At 44.5% G+C, this 23,492-nt stretch overlaps 2 protein-coding genes across 2 annotated transcripts; one reads left to right on the forward strand and one right to left on the reverse strand.

Annotated features, from left to right (window-relative positions):
* The first annotated feature begins 765 nt into the window (after window positions 1-765).
* Window positions 766-12,179, forward strand: sesn4 (sestrin 4). The gene is made up of 9 exons (XM_083685852.1): window positions 766-889; window positions 6,488-6,688; window positions 6,999-7,181; window positions 7,496-7,732; window positions 7,858-7,972; window positions 8,189-8,313; window positions 8,606-8,772; window positions 8,970-9,114; window positions 9,334-12,179. The coding sequence occupies exons 1-9, from the start codon at window positions 824-826 to the stop codon at window positions 9,421-9,423; spliced, it is 1,329 nt and encodes a 442-aa protein (XP_083541978.1). The 5' UTR covers window positions 766-823; the 3' UTR covers window positions 9,424-12,179.
* Window positions 12,180-17,090: 4,911 nt separating this feature from the next.
* foxo4 (forkhead box O4) lies at window positions 17,091-21,407 on the reverse strand. Its single transcript, XM_083685924.1, has 3 exons — window positions 20,294-21,407; window positions 18,640-20,178; window positions 17,091-18,439 (listed from the first exon to the last, which is right to left on the reverse strand). The coding sequence occupies exons 1-2, from the start codon at window positions 20,723-20,725 to the stop codon at window positions 18,670-18,672; spliced, it is 1,941 nt and encodes a 646-aa protein (XP_083542050.1). The 5' UTR covers window positions 20,726-21,407; the 3' UTR covers window positions 17,091-18,439; window positions 18,640-18,669.
* Window positions 21,408-23,492: the final 2,085 nt, after the last annotated feature.

Here is a 23,492-nt window from a genome sequence, read left to right on the forward strand (position 1 = left end):
TATTTTACACAAGGTTGCTCTTGGCTGGTCAGACATGCCTGGGCGTATGCCCTTCCTGACTTCATTGTAGTAACCCACATGTTATCTTACCAAATAAAAATTAAATGAAGTTAAGTTGATTTGTGAGGATGAAGAGAGGGAAATGTACACAGTTGAGGTAGCGACAAAACTTGTTTTGATCTGACCCCATTCAGATTATCAGACCTTTGACCCACTGATGTGTCTGACTTTGGTGTGGGGGACAAAGAAAACTACAATTCTAAATGATCTCCAATAGTTTTTGCTCTGTTCCCTTGTTCTGTTGCAGGAGTGCCAACAGTCTACCCTCCACCTGGTAGTTTGGCAAGAGACACTAGTTCATCAATTGATGCCCCTTGGCCTTTCTCCTTCCTCTCCTCAAGTGTAGCTAGTGTATGGGGTTACATTTGGGACTAGTGGCCTGAAAACATTGGGTTGATGAAAGTAGGATACAAAATGAAAGTGGGATACAACTGTGAATTTTGTTTTACAATATCCCATTCTTTCCCATCAGTGCGGATAAAGGAAAGGAGACAAGGAGAGGAACCCCTCTACAAAACCCTTACTTTTCCCCCAACATGAGGATAGTGATTGGCTTTCAGTGACAGAAACGACGCCCTAAAATCTAACCTCTGTGAGATGATTGGTCGTGCCCCTAACCCTTCCCCCGCCCCCCTGTGCGCCCCGCCCCCCTCCTCCTCAGCTAAATGCCCAGGCTGAGCTAGCGGCGCTGCGCTGCTTTGTTAGCCGGACAGGTGACCGTCAGGAGAGATAGAGCCGTATTCATGCACTAACTAGTTGGAAAATGATCATCTGTACGAAAAAAATGGATTACCCCCTCGGAACCCAATGCCAGCGAGTGCAGAAACAGGTAGCTATTATTTTATTTAAATATTTTTTTGTCTTCGCAGGCTAGAACATTCCAACTTATTATCAGCTAGCGGGCTAGCTTCCCTGTGAAGTTCTCCTCCGTCGTTCATTCATTTGAGAAGTTGAGGTGAATGTTGAGGTGAATGTTGAGGTGAATGTTGAGGTGAATGTTGAGGTGAATGTCGTGTCTCTCCTCGCGGACGTCGCTGCTGTCGGTGTCGGTAGTCACCGGGGGTGGATGTTGGCTCGAGCGAGGCTCAACTTTGAACTGTTCGCTCGTTCTTAACTTAACGGAACTGACAGTTGACCGACTGGAGACAAACAATGTGAGCATAGTTAGCTAGCTACCGCTGCTGGGTTCGCAGGCTGGCTACCTGGTCATTTTAACTTGGTAAAAGCCCCGTAACTGTAGCACTGTAATGTTAGCCGGTCCATATGTTCATCTCTCTCTGGAGCTGGAAGTGTTTCGTGAGGTATCTGGCTATCAGCATCTCCACACTGCCGACATAGCCCCCGTACCACCGAGCTGTAGCACGTCTTTTTGTCAGTACAGACAGTGGATAATCAATGTTCCATGTATTACTCGCGTCCCCCTTGTTTCAAACTTGGGTCACTAACCTGCTGTAGCTATCTATGTCTGCAGTTGTCTTAGCATGCCTGGTAACCTGGAACATAACCCAGAACATTTAATTTGTGCATCAACATTTTGCGGTTCTGTTAGGACGAGAAATATCTCCTCATCGAAATGAGCTGATTGATAACTGCTACACAAATGATACACATTCATTGGATGTTTTTTATGGATTGAGTGACAACTAGATTCAAACACATATAGCAGATGTATTTGTTGACCTGCAACAAGCTACTTGTTTGTGGTGTCATGGTTCGCAGTAATAGGTGTTCTGCAGCCTAGCGGTCGCCGTGCAGCTTTGATGAGCTGACTACTGTCTTTCTGTTTTTGTGGGAGAATGTGATAATGACATCATCTCTGGAGGTTTGCACGTGCAGAGAAAAGTGTCTGTTAATGCAATGTCATTCTGTGGATTTGGCACTCAATCCCTTATTCTGACGGGCTAAACAGAATCTAACCAACAAATATCGTGGACAGTCGTTTGTCGAGGTGTTTTCTGTTCCTGATATAGATTGGCCTAATCATTTGTCCTACATCTAATGCTAAATGTATGGTTTACATTATGTTTTCTGGCTTTTTTTCTCGTCAAGATAGACTTCTTTGTGTGCTGTGATGCTGGGTGCACTGCCAATCAAAGTTGTTTTTCTCTTTTCTGTGCTGTTCTTCCATGTGCGGCCGATAGGGGGCATTGCGACCAGTATAACTTGTTTACTGCAATTCAACATTCAGAAGTAGAACAATAGAGGAATGTGATCAGTGGCATGAATTCCTCACGCAGCTCCAGTTACTTCTGTTTTTACTTATTTTGATTTGTCTTGACGCGTTGTATTGTCTGTCATGTTGACATGCATGTTGCATATGCATATTCAATGCCACTCAGCCATATCAGATGCATGAAGTTGTATCCTGCCACAAACCTGTCATAAGTAATCAGGCTATTAATACCTCGTTTTGCATGTCACCAGCTTTGCAGATATCATGTGATTGGAACACACATGGTGTTAATGTTCCCAGTTCCCATATGTAAATATGCATATTAGCCTATTTGGTTTAATTAGTCTCACCTGATGTTTGCTACATTCTAAGTTTATCCAGTGAGAAATCAACCAGGAGGATGTTGTGTTCTGACAGGATTAGTTGTGTTCTGACAGCCTTTATGCACAGCCAAAGACATGACGACACACAGCCCTGGCCCAGAGCAGGCCCCACAGCCAAAGACATGACAACACACAGCCCTGGCCCAGAGCAGGCCCCCTAGACTATTGCTCCCTTCTGCTCCTTATCTCCTGTCAATAGGAGTACCACAGATAAACCACAGGCGTTGAAAACACATTCTTATCAGCTGACACAGGTATGAATCAGTTATTCTCGTGCATGTAGTTTATAAAAGGAGTTTAGTCAGAGGATCGGTTGAAAAGGGTAGATCATAAAATATTCTGGACTTTGTGTACATTAGGACTTGTCTTTCCAGTTGTGTGTGTGTGTGTACACGTGTGTATGTACACACACATCAGGTGTCATCAACAACACTATACCTGCCTGCCATTTTCTCTGTGGGCCATTACACGCTGAAGGGCCAATCTTATAGCTTATAGCAACTGGTAAATGGGTAACCAGGCCAGTACAGCTCAGCTTGGTTTGGCTCTGTAGAGCGACTATTGTGTGTGTTTGCCTGTGCTTGTGCCTCCATATGTAGCCTGGTATGTTTGTCTTGGTTGTCTGCGCTGTCCTACCCAGATACCCCCTCCCCCAGGCCTGCAGCTGGCTGTTTTGCACTCCTCCCTTGGTTCAGGTTGCAGAGCCAAAAACAGGGCTAGCCATTTGTGTTTCTGGTGAAGAGGGACAAGTGTGTTGAGGCAGTAAAGCCAGTCAGGACACTAGCGCACGACAAGGACAGACCCCTTTAGGCTCACTCGGAATGCAGATTGAATATCACTGTCCTCCTCCATCTGCAGCCCCCCCTCTCCCCCCTGCAGCCCCTCTGTTCTACCTCATCCCCTCCCTCCCTCTGACACATTTACCCTTGAACGACTGCTGGCATCATTTTTCTGTTCCTCTTTGTTCTCCTTTCCTTGGTCATCTCTGTGTATTCCTTCCATTTCCTTTCTCAAGCTCTGTGATTTGTTGGCCATTGTCTGTGTGTCTGTTTCCGAAGCTTCTCCCATCTCTTTGTCTCCCTCCCCTCCCTGCTGCCACTCTTCTTTGCTCTTTTGCATCCGTTTCTGCCCCTGTGTTTGGATCCGATCAATAAACAAATGACTTCCCCTGGGCTTCAGACACGGGGTGTATGTATTAGTCGGACAGGGATTTTTGCATTTAATTTCAGAGGCTTCTCAGCCTTATTGAATGATTACCTTGCTCTCTGCTCCATTAGCATTACCAGTTGTCTGTGGACATGTTGTTAGGTTCTGACACTCAGCTGCATGCTGGCAGTTTGGTTGAGCCTGTTTATCAGCCCATGTGTCAGTGATTGTCAGCTGTTGATATAAGCCTAGCCTACTGATTTCAATTTGAAGTGATGTTTTTTTAATTGTTGAAGTTTGATCAGAGTGGAGAACTGTAGCAGGTAATTGGAATAACCTCCTTGAGAAACAGTGTTTTTTGCCTTTGGCTCATCAGCAAATTTGCTGCAGGACTTTGCGCAGAATGTGTCATTTCCTGTGAAGGATGTTGGTTCCTGTTTCAGTATGACTCGCCTACCTTTCTTGTGGAGGCATGTCCACACATGTTGCATGCAAATGGCCTTCAATGAAAGCACCCAAAAAAGCAAATACTTGGTAATGAGAGGTGATTCCAGATGATTTCACTCCAAATCCTATTTAGTCAGATCAGGCAAGCATGTGTGCCACTCTTTTGTCCAGTTTCTCTTAATGAGTAGTGGAGTTTAACTGGCAGAGTGAGACTGGCGACATACAGCTATCAGTTAAATGGTGACTCACTGGTCCGTCGGTCATGTGAATGTAAACATGGATGTATTTTAGTTTTACGGTGGCTGTTAGTAAAGCTGTTTTTCTGGGTCACGAGGTAGGTGGGGTGTCAGGCCTGGTTATAAGGCCCTGCTACTGTAATGTGATAGGCCTATATTTACAGGGGGATGGAGTTGGAGCGTCCTGGTTGGGAATGGGGTTTGATCTGGGACAGCGGAGTCTCTGTCATCCTGTCTTTAATGTCCAGACATTGATGTGGTGTCAGTGACAGCAGGATGTTATGGCCTTTACAAAGCCAGCCAGAGCCCATATGTTCCCCTCTTCTTTACCCACTGAATTGAAACTCTTTCATTTGCTTGTATGGCATATGTTTCCAGATAATACTGTAAAATACCCTTTTTGCGTCGTTGGAAAGTTGTTTTGCTTTCCAAGGCCTGTTTGTTGGACCTCATTTAGGTCAGGGAGAACAGGGCAATTCCATGTAACAGAATGATTGTTTTTCTTGGTAACAGAATGATTGTTTTTCTTGGTAACAGACTGACCTGGAGACTTTAAAGACTTTCTCTGGTAGATGTTTTCTTACACACTTTGTGAATGAGTGCTTGTGTAGACAAGGGGACAGAGGAATGAAATGCATTTTAACCAATGAGATGTCTTGGTCTGTTAGCTGAGTGTACTTGTACTCTGTATGTGTTGGAGGTGTAATCATTTCAGAATGTGATATTCTGGTCTGTTTTTAATTGGAACCTACCCCCTCATCTGTGTATAACTGCCTGGTCTGAGGAGCACCCAGGGGGTCAGAGTAGCGCCCTCTGCTGGGTAAAGGAGAGCCCTCTCCTCCTTGCCTGAATTGAAGCTTAATTACACACAGAGAAGCTCCAGTAAGATCTGTTCACATGGTGTGAAATGCCAAGGAGAAGCTATGTTATTGGATGACACGGGAGGGTTTTGAATTAGGCCCTAAATAACAACTGTTGCCAATCACCATCACTGCCCCTGTCACTCCCTGACTTAAGAGTCAGTGTCCCTTTCGTATGAGGAGTCGAAGTCCATGACTCCACAGTGTTGTTTTACTGGAAGCAGCCGCCTCTGCCAGCTGCAGCTTGACCAGCCTCTGCAGCAGTGAGCCGCTTGGTCTGGGCAGGCTTCGCTCTCACATTTCACACACAGGGGAACGGAGTCAAGACCTATGGCTGCGGTGCCAACACCTTTTCCTAGAAGCCATTGTGTGAGAGTGAGAGGTAATAAATGTATTTGGCTTCTGTGAAAGCAGGCCAGCTTCCCCTCTCTCTCCCCATGGGTCTCTGTTTCTCTTGGCCACTAAGCCCTCAGCCCAGTCTCTCCGCCTGTGCCTTTGGTCTCCTTTCCTCCTCCTATTGCTGTGGTTCTTCCCTCAACGAGGCCTCTCTCTCAAGTCCTGCAGCACCAACTTTCTCTCTTCTCTATTCTGTTTATAGGTTGCTTGGAAATTGCCGACTGGGGGCTTTTTAAAAGTGTTTTTGGGTTGAATGCAGTCCTTGTTTGTTTGGCCAAGTGCCATGGCCAGGGATTTCACTCTCAGTTCTCAGAGAAGTCGGGCTAGTTCACCCTGCAACGTGTTTTTATCTCTAGTTGTCCGTCTGGCTGATGCAGTGGTGTGAATGTGTACGACCCTCCTGAGTCAGGCCCTCCTGAGTCAGTCTGGATGCGGAGGACTCTGCAGAGGACTGAATAATGTGAGGAATGTGCCTACTAGCTGGTGGTGTTGTGTCTCTGCTGTGGTTCTCGGCTGCTCCTGTCAGGGATTGGTTAAAAGTTCATAAGCTGTCTGCGATGCCCGTACATCCATTGTCTCGCACAGCAGAGATTAAACAAACCTTGGTTTGCAAAACGATTGCCCTCCAGATCTTATTTTTCAACCTAGACACTGATCTTCACCTGGGAAGGGAAAGTCAGCCAGCGTTCATATTTGGTGACATGTGGTCTGTAAGCGAGCACCGATGTCTGATACGCTCCTCTGTCTGCTCCTCTGTCTGCTCCTCTTCCTCCGGTCCCTGCTCAGGTGATGAAGGTGAATGCTGAGAAGGAGCGGGCGTCTCTGATGTACATGAAGGCTCTGGCCAGCAGGGGGAGTGTGGACGCCGTGTCCCAGCAGATGGCCTCTCACCCGCAGTACCTGGAGAGCTTCCTGCGCACACAACACTACATCCTCCACATGGACGGCCCTCTGCCCCTGCAGTACCGCCACTACATCGCCATCATGGTGAGTGGGACTGGACACACACACACACACACACACACACACACACACACACCACATGGTCACCACACACACACACACACACACACAGTCTCAAGTCACACCTCGCTTGTATTCAAACTCACACAGTCCACACCTCAAGTCAGCCACTCACACAAACAAACAGCACTTGCATAAACACACACACACACACGCTAAGTGTCTCTCTCTCTCCCCCCCCTCCCTCTCTCTCCCCCCCGTCTCTCTCTCCCTCTCTCTCCCCCCTCTCTCTATCTCTCTCTCTCTCCCCCCCCCCCCCCCCTCTCCCTCCCAGGCTGCAGCGCGGCATCACTGTGGTTACCTGGTGTCTCTTCACTCAGCCCAGTTCCTGAGAGTGGGCGGAGACCCGCTGTGGCTGCAGGGTCTGGAGGCGGCGCCCGCACGCCTACGCCACCTCGACCACATCAACAAGGTGCTGGCTCACCAGCCCTGGCTCACCGCCCGCTCACACATCCAGGTACATCCAGCTCTACGCCAGGTGTCAGCACAGGAGCGTTACAGAGGAAACAAGCCACTACTGTGGAATGTGATGGTCTCTTTCTTGTCTGAGGGTCTGCGTTTAAAAAAGAAAAAGAAATAAAGAAGAATATTATAAGCTAATGGCCACCCTGAACGTATTCTAAAAAGTCTCCATTTCTACCCAAAGCTCAGCTATTGTGATATTTCTGTTTGTGTTTTACATAGATGCGTAGGTTTGGAGAATAGAGTTATCCACCTGGTTCTAGTCTCCACCCTGAGCCCCTCTCTCTGCTGTGTCCTTCTCCCCTGCAGGCTCTGCTGAAGACGGGGGAGCAGTGCTGGTCTCTGGCTGAGCTGGTGCAGGCTGTGGTACTCCTGGCCCACTGTCACTCCCTGTGCAGTTTTGTGTTTGGCTCTGGCACCGACGCTGACCCCACACCCCTCCCCATCCCCAACGGCAATCCCCCGGGCTACTGCCCATGTGATGCTGCAAACGGCAACCCCCCCGTGCCTCACGCCACGCCGTTGGAACACATCACAAGGCGACGGGTAAGAAAAACAAAACTGATTGGACAATATTTGTCACACTTTTTTTTCAAGCTTTTACAATTTCATGTGTTTCATTATGTCCCCCCCTCCCCTCCCCCGTCCTTTATTTTCCCTGCTCTTTCCAGTCTCTGGACTCTAGTTGTGAGATGGTGTGTTTGAAAGAGAGGATTCAGAAATCCCAGGAAGAGAAAGAGAGGAGAGGAGAGCGGCTCCTACACTCCCAGACACTCCAGCACACAGGTACACACTCCATCTCCCTCTCTCCCTCTCCCCCTCTCCCTCACTCCCTGTCCCTCTCCCTCTCCCCCTCAGATGCTGCTACTAACTCTTGAATTCAACATTGTGAAATCCTGGGTGCTAAATTTGTCCTTGTGCAAAGTGTGACTGATGACCTCTCTTCAACTATATTTATTGACACCACCTCCCCCCCCCCCCCCCTCTCTCTCTCTCTCTCAGATATGGAGGAGGATGAGGAGATGACATGCTCCACAGACCCCTCTCGCTTCATCACAGACCCTGACTTTGGCTACCAGGAGTTTGCCTGCAGGGAGGAGGATCACTTCCACGTGTTCCGAGTGCAGGTAATACATATGACATCATGCTGCAGTGTGGTGCCGTGTGTCAGTGAACTTGTGACTGGTGGCCGTTGGTCTATAGTTAGAGAACAGGGGAACCAGTTCCAGGCTCCTAACCATTATCTGACATGTTTAAATTACAGTATTTCAGCTTTGTTTGTCTGGTTTCTTTTTTTAGGTCAATATATTTAAAGACTCAGGGCTATTTGGGTTGTGTGTGTGTCTGGTTGTCTGCAGTGATGGTGACTGTGTGTATGTTTGGTTGATTGCAGTGATGGTGACTGTGTGTTGTCTGCAGGATTACTCGTGGGAGGACCATGGCTTCTCCCTGGTCAACCGGCTCTACTCAGACATCGGGCACCTGCTTGACGACCGTTTCCGCAGCGTGACCGTCCTGCCCTCGTCCCACGGGCCTGACGTGAAGAGAGCCATATGGAACTACATCCACTGCATGTTCGGTATAAGGTGAGTGGAGGCCACTAGTCTACGCACTCACACACACACACACACATTCATACACACAAACACATGCACACTAGTAGACACACTGCTTTGATTATAACAATTCTGGCTAGGTTGAGCTTGTGATTAATGATTATGTTTTGCTGCAAAGGACCCAGAAAGTTAGCATTATTGATGCGTGTCGTGTGACACCTCTGCAGGTACGACGACTCCGACTACGGGGAGGTAAACCAGCTGCTGCAGCGGGAGCTGAAGCTCTACATCAAGGCTGTGGCCTGCTTCCCTGATGCCACCAAAACCCCTCTGTGTCCTCTTCCCTGGGCCACCCTCAAACCTTCAGAGAGGGTACGCACCCACCTGCATTAACCCCCCATTCCTTTACATGCATCCTCTCCTCTGGAAACATGCTTGCCCTAGTGATGGTGATATCATCTGCACACAGTGCTCATTTGGGTTCTGTTTAACCCTGCATCCTCCTTTGGTCTCTAATGTCCTCCTCTCCTTCTCCTCCTCTCCTCCTCCTCCTCTCCTTCTCCTCCTCTCCTCCTCCTCTCTCCCCCTCAGGTCCATGTGAACCTACTGATAATGGAGGCTCGGCTGCAGGCAGAGCTTCTCTATGCCCTGAGAGCGATCACTCAGTACATGATTGCCTAGGCGCTGCTGGGGAGAGGCTCCGCGTCACGGTCCCACGTCACGGTCCCCACCGGTACAGAAAGACCAGTAGAACCTTCGGAAGGCAGGCAGGGAAATGGGGAAGAGGCGGGCAGGAGGAAGAAGAGCAGCATGCAATGCAGCCATGTCCTGCAAAAAAAATGTTAATGCAATCATACAAAATCTGTTTTGCACGGCTTAAAAAGCTCTGCAATGAAAAGCTCTTTGCCAAAGTCAGAACACACTAAAACCAAGCTCTCTCTTCCCCCTCTCTGCATGGCTCTCCTCCCTTCTCCAAGGATGGTCTGTCCACTTTTCAGTTTCTGTATTTTCTTATCAAACATCTCGGCTCTCAATGGTTAATGTGCAATTATATGACTTACTATAGATAATATTTTCAATTTTTATTAATGTATTTTTGTTTCAACGTTGTTGACTGTGATGAAAGCAGAGTGTTCTGCAGTGTAGCAAGGAGATACTCACCCAGGCCAACCCCCCCCCCCCCCCCCCCCACCCTATTGGTTTCTGATTCTCCTTGTATTTTCAATTCAGCGTTTGTTCAAAACCAGCTGTTTATCCTTTTTTAATGGATTGAATGAATGTGAAGAGGAGAGAAGGTCCCAGTCCCAGGCAGTGTTGGTGGAGGGTGATGGGTGGACAGTAGCTGGTACTGATAGGTCAAGAACAAACACAAGACAACACTGCAAGAAGATATCATACAACTATGGTTTCTTTTAAAAGCACTTTTTAAATATTATATATTTATAGAATAACGCAGAGGAGCGAGAGAGAGTGAGAGACACCACACACACACACACACACACACACACGTTCTTGTCCATTACCTAGACTGCTTCTTTAGGTGCCTAATTTTCTTTCTTTCTTTCTTCAGACCGGTTGGTCTTTACTCCTGTCGTCACCCCCCAGATACCCAGTTTATGTGTCTAGGTCTCTATGAAGTAGCTCAGAGCCCAGACGTCTGGGAGGCCTGGTGAAGGCTGGAGCTGCTTCTAGCCCAGGCTTGACCTGAAGGAGATCACACTCACATGTCAATTATCTTTGACACATTTGTGATTGCTAGAACAATTAAAAAAAAAAAAAAAAGCTTAAATATAAATATGTTTTAACTTATAGTTAAAGAGGAGGCCACTGTAATGTTTTGCAGAGTAAACAATAAGCTCAGCCATGTGTGACTGTTGGTTTTTATATTGATGTGCTCTGGCGTAGATCAAATGAAGGAATTTCCATTTCAGGCTGACCATCAAGGAAACCTCAACCGTCCCCAAAACTGCATTGATGCATTTGGGTGGATGGTTACGGTCAGCAGCTTTCTGAACTGGAATGTTGCAAATAAAATAAAAAAATAAAATAAAAAGTCCCTGCAAGTAACCTGCAGTCCTGCGCTGGGTCTGTTTAGCTGTGTGAAGAAAAAGAATTGATGTCCAGTGCTACGAAACGTCCTGACTATCTGAGGATCAGATGTTGTTATTCGGTGATCTGATGCATGCGAAAAGCAGGTCTTACTTTGTCAACTATTTATTTGGTGATCTTATGACCTGAAATAAGGAAGCTGATATCCAGTTTAGATTCATGGTACAATTTGCAGAGCGAAGCGACTTTGGTGCTGCAAACTAGATTTTTTTTTATTGACTTTCTCGTTATGTTTATTTCTTTTCCTTTTTTTCTTTTTTTTTTCTTCTTTTTTTTTTTTTTTACACTTTTTGAAAACTTTGCATCACAATACTATGATTGTTCAATCCTTCATGTTGTTGTAGTTTGGGTTTGCTGCTAAATCCTGCCTGTTGCGCTGTACCCTGAATATTTCAGAGGCGGTGAGGTGGTCGGATGACTCTTTCACGGGCTCAATTGTTCGAAACGACAGGATGGAGAATGAAAAAGATATAAGACAAAAAAAACTATAAAATGCATATCAACAGAAGCAAAAAACGCTTTAGCGTGAGGTGCCTTCAGGCCAAACTGGACTGGTGCTTGGGTGGTGAACTGGACTGGTGCTTGGGTGGGTGAACTGGACTGGTGCTTGGGTGGGTGAACTGGACTGCTCTAGGTTGAGATGGGCTTGGGTCGATGCCCTGCTTGTTACCCTGGCTGGAACTGTGCTCTGTGGCCGATATAGAACGCCCAGTGCCATCACCACTGGACACATGGACAGAAATGTGGACGCTGGCTTGCCTGTTGGGATGAGAACCTTTTTAGGGCAGTGCAGACCTCATTGACTGTTGGGATGAGAACCTTTTTAGGGCAGTGCAGACCTCATTGCCTGTTGGGATGAGAACCTTTTTAGGGCAGTGCAGACCTCATTGACTGTTGGGATGAGAACCTTTTTAGGGCAGTGCAGACCTCATTGACTGTTGGGATGAGAACCTTTTTAGGGCAGTGCAGACCTCATTGCCTGTTGGGATGAGAACCTTTTTAGGGCAGTGCAGACCTCATTGCCTGTTGGGATGAGAACCTTTTTAGGGCAGTTCAGACCTCATTGACTGGTCATCAACACCTCTGACATTATGGCTCTAAATACAAGAGCAGATGCATCAGTGTTCCAGTCTGGAACCTTCCACCAGCCCAAGGAACAGACCCAAAAGAGCCACTGACACAGAAATGGATGTTACAGTTGTTCAATATTTACCACGTAAATGAATGGACAATAAAATAAACAAAAAAAGTACAAACATAAGTGAAAAAAAAGCAAAAAATATGTTTTTGGAAATGTGAAGACTTATTTTTTCTATAAAGATGTTCTATCAAATAAGTGTGTGTTTCTACTTTTTCCCTGTTTAACTGCGTTTACCTGACAGGATTCCCAGGAGTGCGTCTTACTCATCACTCTTCTATTGAGAGCAGCTTGCTGTCAGTGCTTGGACACTTGTGGACACACATCTGCAGATGAGTGTAGCCTCACCAATGCAACGTGTAACATTTAATTTCAGGCATGAAATATAACTAGGTCTTGAGAATAGTCCAACTTCACTGCAGTAAAATGTTATGTGGCCTACATGCTGTTGAGTAGATTCATTCATTGGGCTTCAGTGAGGATGAGGAAGTCAAGAGCCCTAACGGTCTGAGACAGGTGCAGATGGCAGGGTGATCTGAGCAGGTCTGAAATCAACCTGTCGCCCCGTCTCTTGGCCAGGTCCCCTGATCCCTCACACCCGTGATCACTTTACTAAGAAATCCACATTTGACCTATATGCTGTTGTTGCAAAACACCTAACTGAGCAGTAGAGCTCATGAGTATTACTACAAACAGCCACGTAGCACTGAGGGCCGCTGATGTACAGCGCCTTCGCAAAGTATTCAGACCCCTTCACTTTTTCCACATTTTGTTGTGTTATCGACTCATTTTAAAATGGATTAAATTAAAAGAATTTGCCATCAATCCACACACAATACCCCAGAATGACAAAGCGAAAGCAGGTTTTTTAGAAATTTCAGTAAATTTATTATCATTGAAAAACAGAAATACCTCATGTACTTAACTAAGTATTCATACCCTTTGCTATGACACTCTTAAAATGAGCTAAAATGCAAAAAAGTCATCAACAAATCACTGAGTAAGTTGAATTGAGTCCATCTTAATGCAAGGATAAGAGTTCATATAATTTTGGAATTAATGTCTTTGTTTTCATAGTGTCTCTGATTTGCATAGGAATCAATTACACACTGTGTGGATCTGGTTGTCATTACAAACTGAGCAAATGGAGAGGAACAAAACTGCTCAGGAATGCGACCCTGAAACCTGGGGAGACTTAGAAAAATCTACAAAGTTCGGAGAGGAAAAAGTACAGTCGATGGGACAACATGTCACTCTACAAAGTCGGTCTATAACCAAGTGGCCAAAAAGAATCCCTTAATGGAAAATAATCTCATATCCATTATTGTGTTTGCAACAATTAATTCAGGTGATAAAGCAAAAAAAGTGGCTGGAAATGTCTTTATTGGGTTTTACTACAAAGCATTAAATTTTGTGCAAAATCCAGCACATGCAATGCAGTTTCTGCACCATCTCGTGTGAAGAACAGTGGAAGCTGCATCAAGTTATGGTATGTTTGTCACCAGCAGGGACTGGGGAGTTTGTCAGGATCAAGAGAACATTTGCTGAGTTGGTAGTAACATCCTAATCCACACAGTGTGTAATTGATTCCTATGCAAATCAGAGACCCTATAAAAACAAAGATATTAATTCCAAAATTACATTAACTATTATTCTTGCATTAAGATGGACTCAGTTCAACTTACTGAGTGATTTGTTGATGACATTGTTGCATTTTAGCTAATTTTATGAGTGTCATAGCAAAAGGTCTGAATACTTATGTACATGAGGTATTTCTGTATTTCAATTTTAATAGATTTACTGAAATTTCAAAAAATGTGTTTTTGCTTTGTCATTCTGGGGTATTGTGTGTGGATTGAAAGCTAATTCTTTTAATTTAATCCATTTTAAATTGAGTCTATAACACAAGAAAATGTGGGAAAAGTGAAGGGGTCTGAATACTTACCAAAGGCGCTGTATGTTGAATTTGAGTCATTCACTGAGAGGCATGCTGGTCCAGTGGTTCGTAAGGTCATCTCAAACAATTGTGCCTGTTTCTGTTGGGGATTGAATCCGGGTCCTGATGCTCTTCTGACAGTCATTACCATAATAATCAACAAGGTGAAAGTTGGATGAAACAGGACATCGTTCTGAACATCACTTGCTCCAAGCTTCCTACCGTCACAAAACATTTCGTGGTACATGATATAGCTTGTTTTTTTAAGGGCTCCTTTAAGGTTTTCTTATGTTGCTTGTAATTTTGGAATGACTGGTCAAAACATAAGCATGCGGATATTGGTTCACATGTTTACATTGAAGCTCAAAAATCAATTTGTGATACAATTGTCCCCTCTAGTGGCAGAAATGAAGCACTGTGTATTTGTAAAAGATGCAGTGTTACTCGAACCTGTTTCCCAATGTTATACTACCTGTTTTGACAAACAATTATCTAATTTCACAGTAAATGTTATTAAACCAATGACATGTCAAGATAACAAAAGAATGACTCGGCTAAATGAGTTAAACAGATTAAGTTTATTTCCGCTTTCCAGAACTGCGTTCAATGTCATCTCTGGCTGACTTTACAATATGTAAAGTAAGATTGGGAGAGAAATAAGAAAACAAACTATCAAAATTAATCAAAGTAATCAACACATATTGGCTATGCACAACTCACCAACCCTCACCCCTCCCCCCTTATAAAAAAAAACAAAAAAACATACTCAACCCTGTCCACATACTAAAATACTGTTTTAAGTGGGGCCATTTTTAATTTCAAAAGATGAGACATTACTAAAAGCTACTTTTTAATGTAAGAAAATTAGTAGTAAGAAAACTACTAAAATCATAAAGAGAGGAATCATTACAGGGATGGGATGGGATGGGATAACGTGAAACCCCACTGATTATCATTTCAGGAGACAGTGGGGGGGGGCAAGTCCTGCAGAGTCCAAGGCTCGGCCCAGCAAAAACTGTGTCTTTTGGAGAGATGTCCTTTGCTTTCATACCACGGTCAGATCAGAGCCACACTCAGACCACTTTCTTGTCACTCAGAAATGACACATTCTGTTTCATACTTCACTCCATTCAAACTGATGATTAGTCTCTCTCTCTCTCTCTCTCTCTCTCTCTCTCTCTCTCTCTCTCTCTCACACTCTCCAAAAGACATGGCCAATAATGGTAACAATAGTATCAAATCAATTCCTCTGCAAAATTCATCACAGCAATATTTTTGATTTGCTGTACAACAAAAGGACTTCTGTACAATAATTGCCGTTTGTTTCGATTTCATACGTGATTAGAATACCTCAAACTACTTGGTATTAAGTTTTAATCCAAATCTATTCTTTAAGTGACATGGTTTGGGGATCACAATATATAAAAAAATAGGAAACGGTATGTATGCATTTTCATCTATTATCTACCTTTATACCCTCCAGACATCCTTGTGCTGCATACACATGATTCAAGGCCCTGAAATCTAAATATGCACCCATTGCAATATGGCCCTCTTGATGTATGTCATAATTACATCTAGCACCGGTCAATAGAGACTTTTGTGAGAAAAGAGTGCTTTGTACAAAGTAAAAGCTAACATATTCATATAGTTACAGTGAAATGATGCATAATGATGTCAAACTGTATCGTGGATGCATTTCTGATGATGAAAGTCTGGTCAACACACAAAAAAAGTGACATTAAATGATAAAAAATAAAATAAAAAAAAATCTGTCATGAACAAAACATTAAATACAAACCTTCGCCTAACACAAAACACATCTTTAATTAGAAGGTAATACAATAAGATGAAAAATTACATGGTGCTTGCTATTAAGTAACATGCTATAGTGTTCAATATTGGCAGTTTACCTCAAACAAGACTATTGTTATGATGTACTGTACATGACTACAGATCTCTTGTATACTTCTGTCATATTAAATTAAGTTGTAATTTGTTAAATTAACTGGAAAGTGACGACAATCCAAGACAGTCATGTCAAGGATGCCACATCATAAGGAAAATGACAGAACTTAAGGGGCTGTTGGTTTCCAGTCTTGTGTTTCAACAGAGATATTCACCTCAAATAAATGGTGTTTTTCTCCTGATTATCTGATAACTCCCGTAAGGAAGATGTTTCTCCAACATTATTATGACCCTGAGAGTTAATCGTTGCATCAATTACGCAAAACTTGTTTGAGATGAGAATTCAGCCTCACCGCTCGGCCAGACCTAAAGAGAAATCTGATCCGTTGTGGAAATTCCATTAGTTTTTACTTGGATTTAAATTCCACAACAGTCAAGTCAAATGAACTAACTAAAGTGGCAAATCAATTTGGAAAATCAAGTTATACTGGTCAAGTATACCCATGCAGGCCTCACCCACCTAGTCATATTCTTAAATGTCTTTCAACAGGAGCCTTTTGCAAAGCTTATCTACACTGAAATACATTGTGTCCCAAGCACTCTCTATCTGCCATGCAATTCTTAGTGTTCCTTTGGTTATGTATAAAATCTACATGCATTTCATCTTTTACAAAAATAAAACAATATATAGAAAATTAGCGTTAAAAATGATCTGAAATTGCTTTCTCCAATTTAAAAAAATGTTGTATCTGTTTAGTAATATATTCATATCTGTTAATATTTTACTTATAACCTCCATCTAAATTGTATATTAAAACTATAGTCAAATATATTCTTTTTCTCACACAATGTATTAATATCATTACAAAAAGACTGTTAGTATTGTATAACAAAGTGTAATCAGTGAGAACATTCTGACATGAAGCCGTTCCCTCACTTTAAGGGATACAACAACATTTCAGGAAATCATTAAATAGCAAAACCCTTCAAGAGGAGATCTTTAACATTTCCTTCAAGATTTTCTTTAGTTCTCCTGATTGATCTGCATAGCATGTTTATATATATATATATATATATATATATATATAAACATATACATACTATATATATATATATATATATATATATATATATATATATATATATATATATATATATATATATATATATACATACATACATACATATATATATATACATATAAACATAGAATGTTATATATATACACGTATAAACACAGCCTGTATACAGATTCTCTTTGATGAAATGATTCAACCAAACTTGGATTTCCTCTCCATGCGAGTGCCGAATGAAAGGAACATTCCTAGCTGTGCGTTGAAACACAGACCAGCTCCGGAACACATCAAATGGCCCTTCAGCAGTGGAGGCATACCGCTTTACATCATACAACACTGAGCCAAACAATTTGTTGGCAAATAAAATGACCATTTAATGCCCCCAGTAAAACATTTTTCTTTTAAAAATAATTCACAAATCACATTTCTTCATATTGTTAGTGTATCTGCACATCAGGGGGAATAAACTCCTCAAAAATGATTTCTCCCCTGCTCTTCAGCACACAGAGCAGAAGTCATGAATGCCAAACTGTAAATGCATATCCGATCCCCCGATACACTGTTAGATTACCTTTAAAAAAGTAACTTGTAGCTCTAGAACCTCTGGTCTCTTAAACGTTTAAGAAACAAGAGCACACGTTTCGTACCACCAAGTGACCGCGCGCAAGAAGTTTGGTCAACATGCGGAGGAGTCGATGTCGAGTTGTGCATCCTTAACATGACTTGAAAACACCTTCGCCCTCTGTCCACGCCATGGGCTTAAACACCTTCGCCCTCTGTCCACGCCATGGGCTTAAACACCTTCGCCCTCTGTCCACGCCATGGGCTTATGCACTGAGTAGCTCAGCTGCACCTTCTGGATCCTTTCCTTAGGGAAAGCATGGTGGAGTGTAAGTGTGTACACCCCATTCCCTAAATAGACTCCCACACAGCAGCCTCCTCAAGGTATGGCATTTCACGTCTATGTTGATGGGGTCTTGAAGTTCACCATCTACAACGGAGAAAACTGGCCATATGTCCAGTGTGCAGGGTCCATCCCATCTTCCATATCAAAGACATGGAGGAGGGGTACCATATCAATCCTACAGCTACTTTGGTGTAGTAGTAGTAATAATAATAATAATAATAATAATAATAGTAATATTAACTCCAAGTAGATTAGAGTTGTTAGTTGTGCTTTGTCTTTTCACTCCAAAACATTTTTCTGCCATACGCTCAAAAACACTCAGTTAAGATTAAAAAAAAAGAAAAGAAAATACATACAGCAAACTCCCAAAAAAGTTGCAAGTGTTGTTAGGGGGGGAAAAGTCTCATGCATGGTGTATCCCCTCGCTCTCCACTGGTATTGGCACATGACATGGATGAGGTCTGATTTTGTCTTTAAATCCAAAGGAAACTCAAAAAAACTACGTAAAAGTTTAAAAATAGCTTCAGATCTTCAGCCAATTGGGAGGTAAAGGAAGAGGAATGCACCAATTGTGTTCTTTGTTGAGGATGTTGTTGGGTTTTCCTGTGACTGGGGATCCTCTCCTGAAACAAGAAATGAAATCAAACATTGTAATTAATAGTCTTCCTTCCAGACACACAAAGTAGGAGATATAATTGAGAGAAGGTGAGAAGAACACCAGGACTAACATGGGGTTACATAAAGACAGAAATGTATTATGGGTGTGTAGTTTTGAAGGGGAATTGAAGTGAAGAGAGAACCTGAAAGTATGATTTAAATGTACCTTGCTAACACTGCATGGTTCGCTGGGCAGTTAGCTTGGTACCCAGTTGTGGGCGGAGCTCTGCGTGCTAGAGGGGCCGGGGTAGCCTTGCCCGCCTGGCAGTATGGGGTCAAAGTTGAAATCGATGCCCTCTCCGTCCATGAGGTCACTGTTGATGATGTAGTCCACATCACAGTCCAAGTTCTCTGTGAACATCTCAATGTCCAAGTCTGTGGGCAAGCGATCCTGACTGGACAGGAAGCAGGAAGGCGTTCCAAACTGACCCATCCCCTGCAGACCACCGCTGAGATTGGAGGAGATGCCCCCCCCATGGTGAGGCCCCACTCCTGGCAGCTGTGTATGCTGGACTTTGAGCCCTGAGAGCTGTGAAGGGTCCTGAGCCATACCTGACAGGATCATTCCCAGCCCCAGCTGAGAGTGCTGCTGCTGGTGCTGCTGGTGCTGCTGCTGCTGCTGCTGCTGCTGGTGGTGATGGTGGTGCTGCTGGGTCTGAAGCTGAGACTGCAGAGCCATGGGTGCCACTGTGTTTGGCTCAAGCCCCTTCCCCAGCAACAGCTGATTGGGCTTGGGCCGCCCTCCCACCATGGGCCCCCCCAACCCCATCAGCCCCTGTCCACCTGGACTGGGCATCAGTGGGTCCACCTGGGTCATCATGACATCACTGGGAGGTGGAGAATCCGAGGTGAGCAATGCCTCCAGGCTGGAGGGTACATGGGTGCCATAGTGGCCCGGCCCACGAGAGCCGGGACTGGGCATCGGGTTGAAGAGTGAGTTGCCAAAGTTTGAGGTCTTGGGGTTGTTGCCGCACCGTGTGACCGTGGGCTGGGCCCCGGTCTGTGTGGGGGCCTGGGAGAGGTTGGCCTGCTGCATCTGGCGGAAGGAGGGGAACCCGGAGCCCCGAGGTAGCAGGGTGGAGGCGGAGGGAAGTGGGGTGGGGGGAGCTGGGGGGGCCGTGCTGGGGCTAGCACCGCCCTGCTGCGTCATCAGCGTCAGCCCGTCGATCAGATCCAGCTCCTCCATGAGGGTCTCGGCGAGGGTGGGGGGCAGATTGCCTGGGGAATAGCACCCCAGCAGCCCCTCCTCGGGGAGATCGTCCTCATCCTCGTGGCCTGGAGCAATGGGTGACAGCCGGCCGCTCAGGGTGCTGGCGTTGGAGCTAGTGCGTGGACGGAAGCTGGTCCACATGTCAGGGTCGTCCAGGCTGCCGCGGGACGAAGGGCTGCTGCTGTTCACGCCCCATTTGGGGAACTGCTGGGAGGAGCTGGGGCTGTCTGCACCCCCAGACCCTGTGCTGCCGTCCCCCTGCAGACCCCCACTGGACCCCCCCAGGCCTGCTGCTGCCTGCTTCTTGGTCTGCTTGGCTCGCATTCGGCTCTTCAACAGTTTGCTGCTGTTGTCCATAGAGGCAGCACGGCGCCGGGGGGCCTTCCCCGTCTTGCCCCCCTCAGGATTAAGCATCCACCAGGAGCTCTTGCCTGTGGACTCATTGTGCACCCTCAAGAACTTGTTGTGGAGTGATAAGTTGTGGCGAATTGAATTCTGAGGTGGAAAGAAAATAATACTCATTATTCACTGAATATTATGTAATCACATCCATTGTGCCTGTAATGTAATAACAATGTGCAACAATATAATAGGCATCTTATAATTTTACCTTCCACCCTGCTGAGCTGTTGCTGTCTCCTTTGTCACTGAAGTAAGGCACGGTTTTCACCATCCAGTCATATATCTGTGCCAAGGTTAGGCGCTTCTCAGGCGAGTTATCTATGGCCTGACTAATCAGGTCGGCATAGGACTGATTCCCCCATGCATTGCGCCGTGACGATCCCTTTCGAGGTGTAGCTCCGCCCACCCCGGCTACGACTCCTCCCTCTGAGACGACAACCTTCTCGGGCTCGGATATGATTTGCTGCGGCTCCTGCTTGTCCTCGTCGGCGGGCGGGGTTCCCGCGGCAGACTCAGGGCCGTCTGCCCCCTCCGGTTTGACAGCTGAGATGTCGGGTCTGGGGAGCGGCCATGTGCACGACCTAGGTCTGCTCTGCGGCTCAAAATCTGGGTCAATCGTGGGTACCGTTGATTCCTCCATTGCAAGGTTTTGTCCAAAGATTCTCGCTAAAAGGTTTGCTATACTAATGAAGTAAGATACCCTAAATATAGAAGAGAAAATCCTTTTAAAAAATACACTAAAAATAAATAATGGTAGGCCGAAAAATTATCTTTTAAAATATTGCAATAAAAATGTTTTAGTTTATTATTTTAGTAGGTGTGTCGACACGTGTTGCAACATTACAAGGTTGCGCCAAAGACTCCGCCTACACAAACCAAATCTAAATCTGAGTATGATTGTAACTTCACGTTTGTTTATTTCCGTTAGTGTATATATCTGGTGTATATTGGGTTCAATATAAAATTCAGATATCGTAGCAAAAACACTGCTGCATCCACTATTAGGGGTGGCGGGTACAAAAGAGACGCAATAATCTGGATACACCAATATAGCGTCAGTTAATCCTGAGATTGGAGATTAGGGGACCCAAATAATCTCCTTAATAGTAACTATCATAAACCTTCCGATTTACATAGAGAAGAGGAGGACTAGGATGGGGGTTCCTTTGTTTGCATAAAAGAACAAAGGGGACTCGGGGAAGAATGCACACCAAAACATCTGGATTGCAATCAGAGACCAATAAAGTTATGGCCCTTCTGGTGGTTATTGTGGCGTTGCTGTTGAATAGGCCTATATGAACAAAAAAAATAATACCACGCGTTTAAAACGTTGCCTACGTGTTTAAATAATATATATGCTCATATACATGCTCAATGTCTGTAAAAAGTCAGACTGATGCTCAAGAAAAATAAAGTATAAAGTATAGAATTACAGCTAAACTCAACACTATGAATTAAAATTACTTATTTATTTCTGCCTTGTGGTTAGCTAGTTTCAGGATGTCATTAGAAAAGATTCGCCCTCAAACAAACAGTCTATGTATGGAATCCACAAATTAGGATTACCACAGTGGGTCACTGGTACAAAAGAGCGACCAGGTTTACGGGGCCGCGGTTTTACACTTGTAAACAACGTTCAGTCTAGCTCCTGCGCACGTAGATAGAACCTCACTATAGAACACAGAAGCCGATCGAAGTCTGCAAAATTGATGTCCAACTCTCAAGTAATTAAGTAAACAATAACTAATTAATAACAACAAAGCATAGGCCAATTAACCTACTACTCTTCTCATGTTAACTGTCACTACTCCCCGTGAAACACACATTTTTGCGTAAATACAACTCGAGATTCAAGCAGGTACCTAGTATTTGATCAAGAATCAAGTTGTTTGTAAAATCGTGCAGTAATTCATTATCTAAGCAATGACTCGTTGACTGCTCAGATGTGCCAAAACAAGTTACGTTAGGTTGGCTGTCGTTTCTTTGGCTACAGCATTAGCGAAATAATTTCAGTCAACTGGCAGAAAGAAATGGTGAAGGCAAAACCTTACTGGACAGTTTGATCATGGTGGTCTGCAGCGAGAGAGAGAGGGAACGGATCAATCAGAAAGTCCGAGGTGTTCTGACTCAGGTCTGCACGCTCCTCCACATTGTGGGCAAGCGCGTGTCACCATCTGCCATGTTTCTCTCGCGCAGCGGCGGCGGCGGCACACGATGCTCGCGCGGCTCGAACCTCCTGAAGGCGCCTGACTTCAATCAGTCCTCGTGCTGCGGACACTATAAAGCGCTGTTCGTAATCCGCTGTTTCTTCAACTTCTCGCTTCCACACCTCGGCTGCACTCTCAATTCAGCGTAGTTTTGAAAATAGCGTGATAGCCACCTAGCTGGCTAACTCCAGTTATTTCGGAGTTTAAAATCCTCTAAAAAGTCGGTAAAAGGGGTCAGTACCTTCCTTTAGAAATTCGCCATTTTCAGTAGTAGGTTTTGCTCGATTTGTGGCTAATCTGGATGTCCAAATATTCATTCATCGTAGATCTTTTTTGTTTTGTTTTGTTTTGTTTTGAGTCGAGGCGAAGACTCCCTTCTGACGTCTGTTTACCACTGCCAGACAACGTGTTCTGCGCTTGCGTGTTAAGGATTGCTGGGAAATGAAGTCAGTCAAGTCTTTGGTCATGTGACGACTTAAATCACAAGTGTAAACAACAAACGAGCGACCTACTACGGTGGATACTGAGAATTACCTTATGCAACAGTTTCCTAAAGTGTATACACACACACCGAAGCCAAAGCTTGAGAGTTAGCCAATGACATTGCCCTAGATGTCTATTTCACATGTTCTTTTTTATTCACATGTTTTGACACAAGGATGCTGACCACCCTCATGCCGACTCATAACATCAAAGGGTCGCGATGTGAATTGAAACGCAGATCCCATTACATTCTCCTAATAGCACGTGATACATGATCCATAATAGTGTCCTAAGAATGACATTCCACGAGAGCAGTTCAGGATGGGATTAATGGGAGCAGCATATGTTTTGAAGCCATCAAGACAGTCTAACTCTGACGTGCGAATAAGAACAATTTCTATACAGTAGAATTTAGTGTAGTATCGAATATACAAACCTGGTACTACTCTTCTGAATAAATTATCAATGATCTGATCTTCTGATTACTAGGTCTATAAGCATATTATAATAGGCTTCTTTAAAATATTCGATTGAAACATATCAATGATTGAAACACTAAACATATGTTCAGTTGATTCATAATATCGTTTAATTTACGTATGATTGTTTTTTCAACATTTTATTTAATTTTGCCACAATTGATCGGTTCTCGTCGGTCATTGGTCGGAGTGACGCGCGGCGGCGCCTCCGGGGGGACCCGGCCGCTCGCGCTGCTTT

The sequence above is a fragment of the Argentina silus genome, assembly GCF_951799395.1.
Source record: "Argentina silus genome assembly, chromosome: 15".
Taxonomy (NCBI): domain Eukaryota; kingdom Metazoa; phylum Chordata; class Actinopteri; order Argentiniformes; family Argentinidae; genus Argentina; species Argentina silus.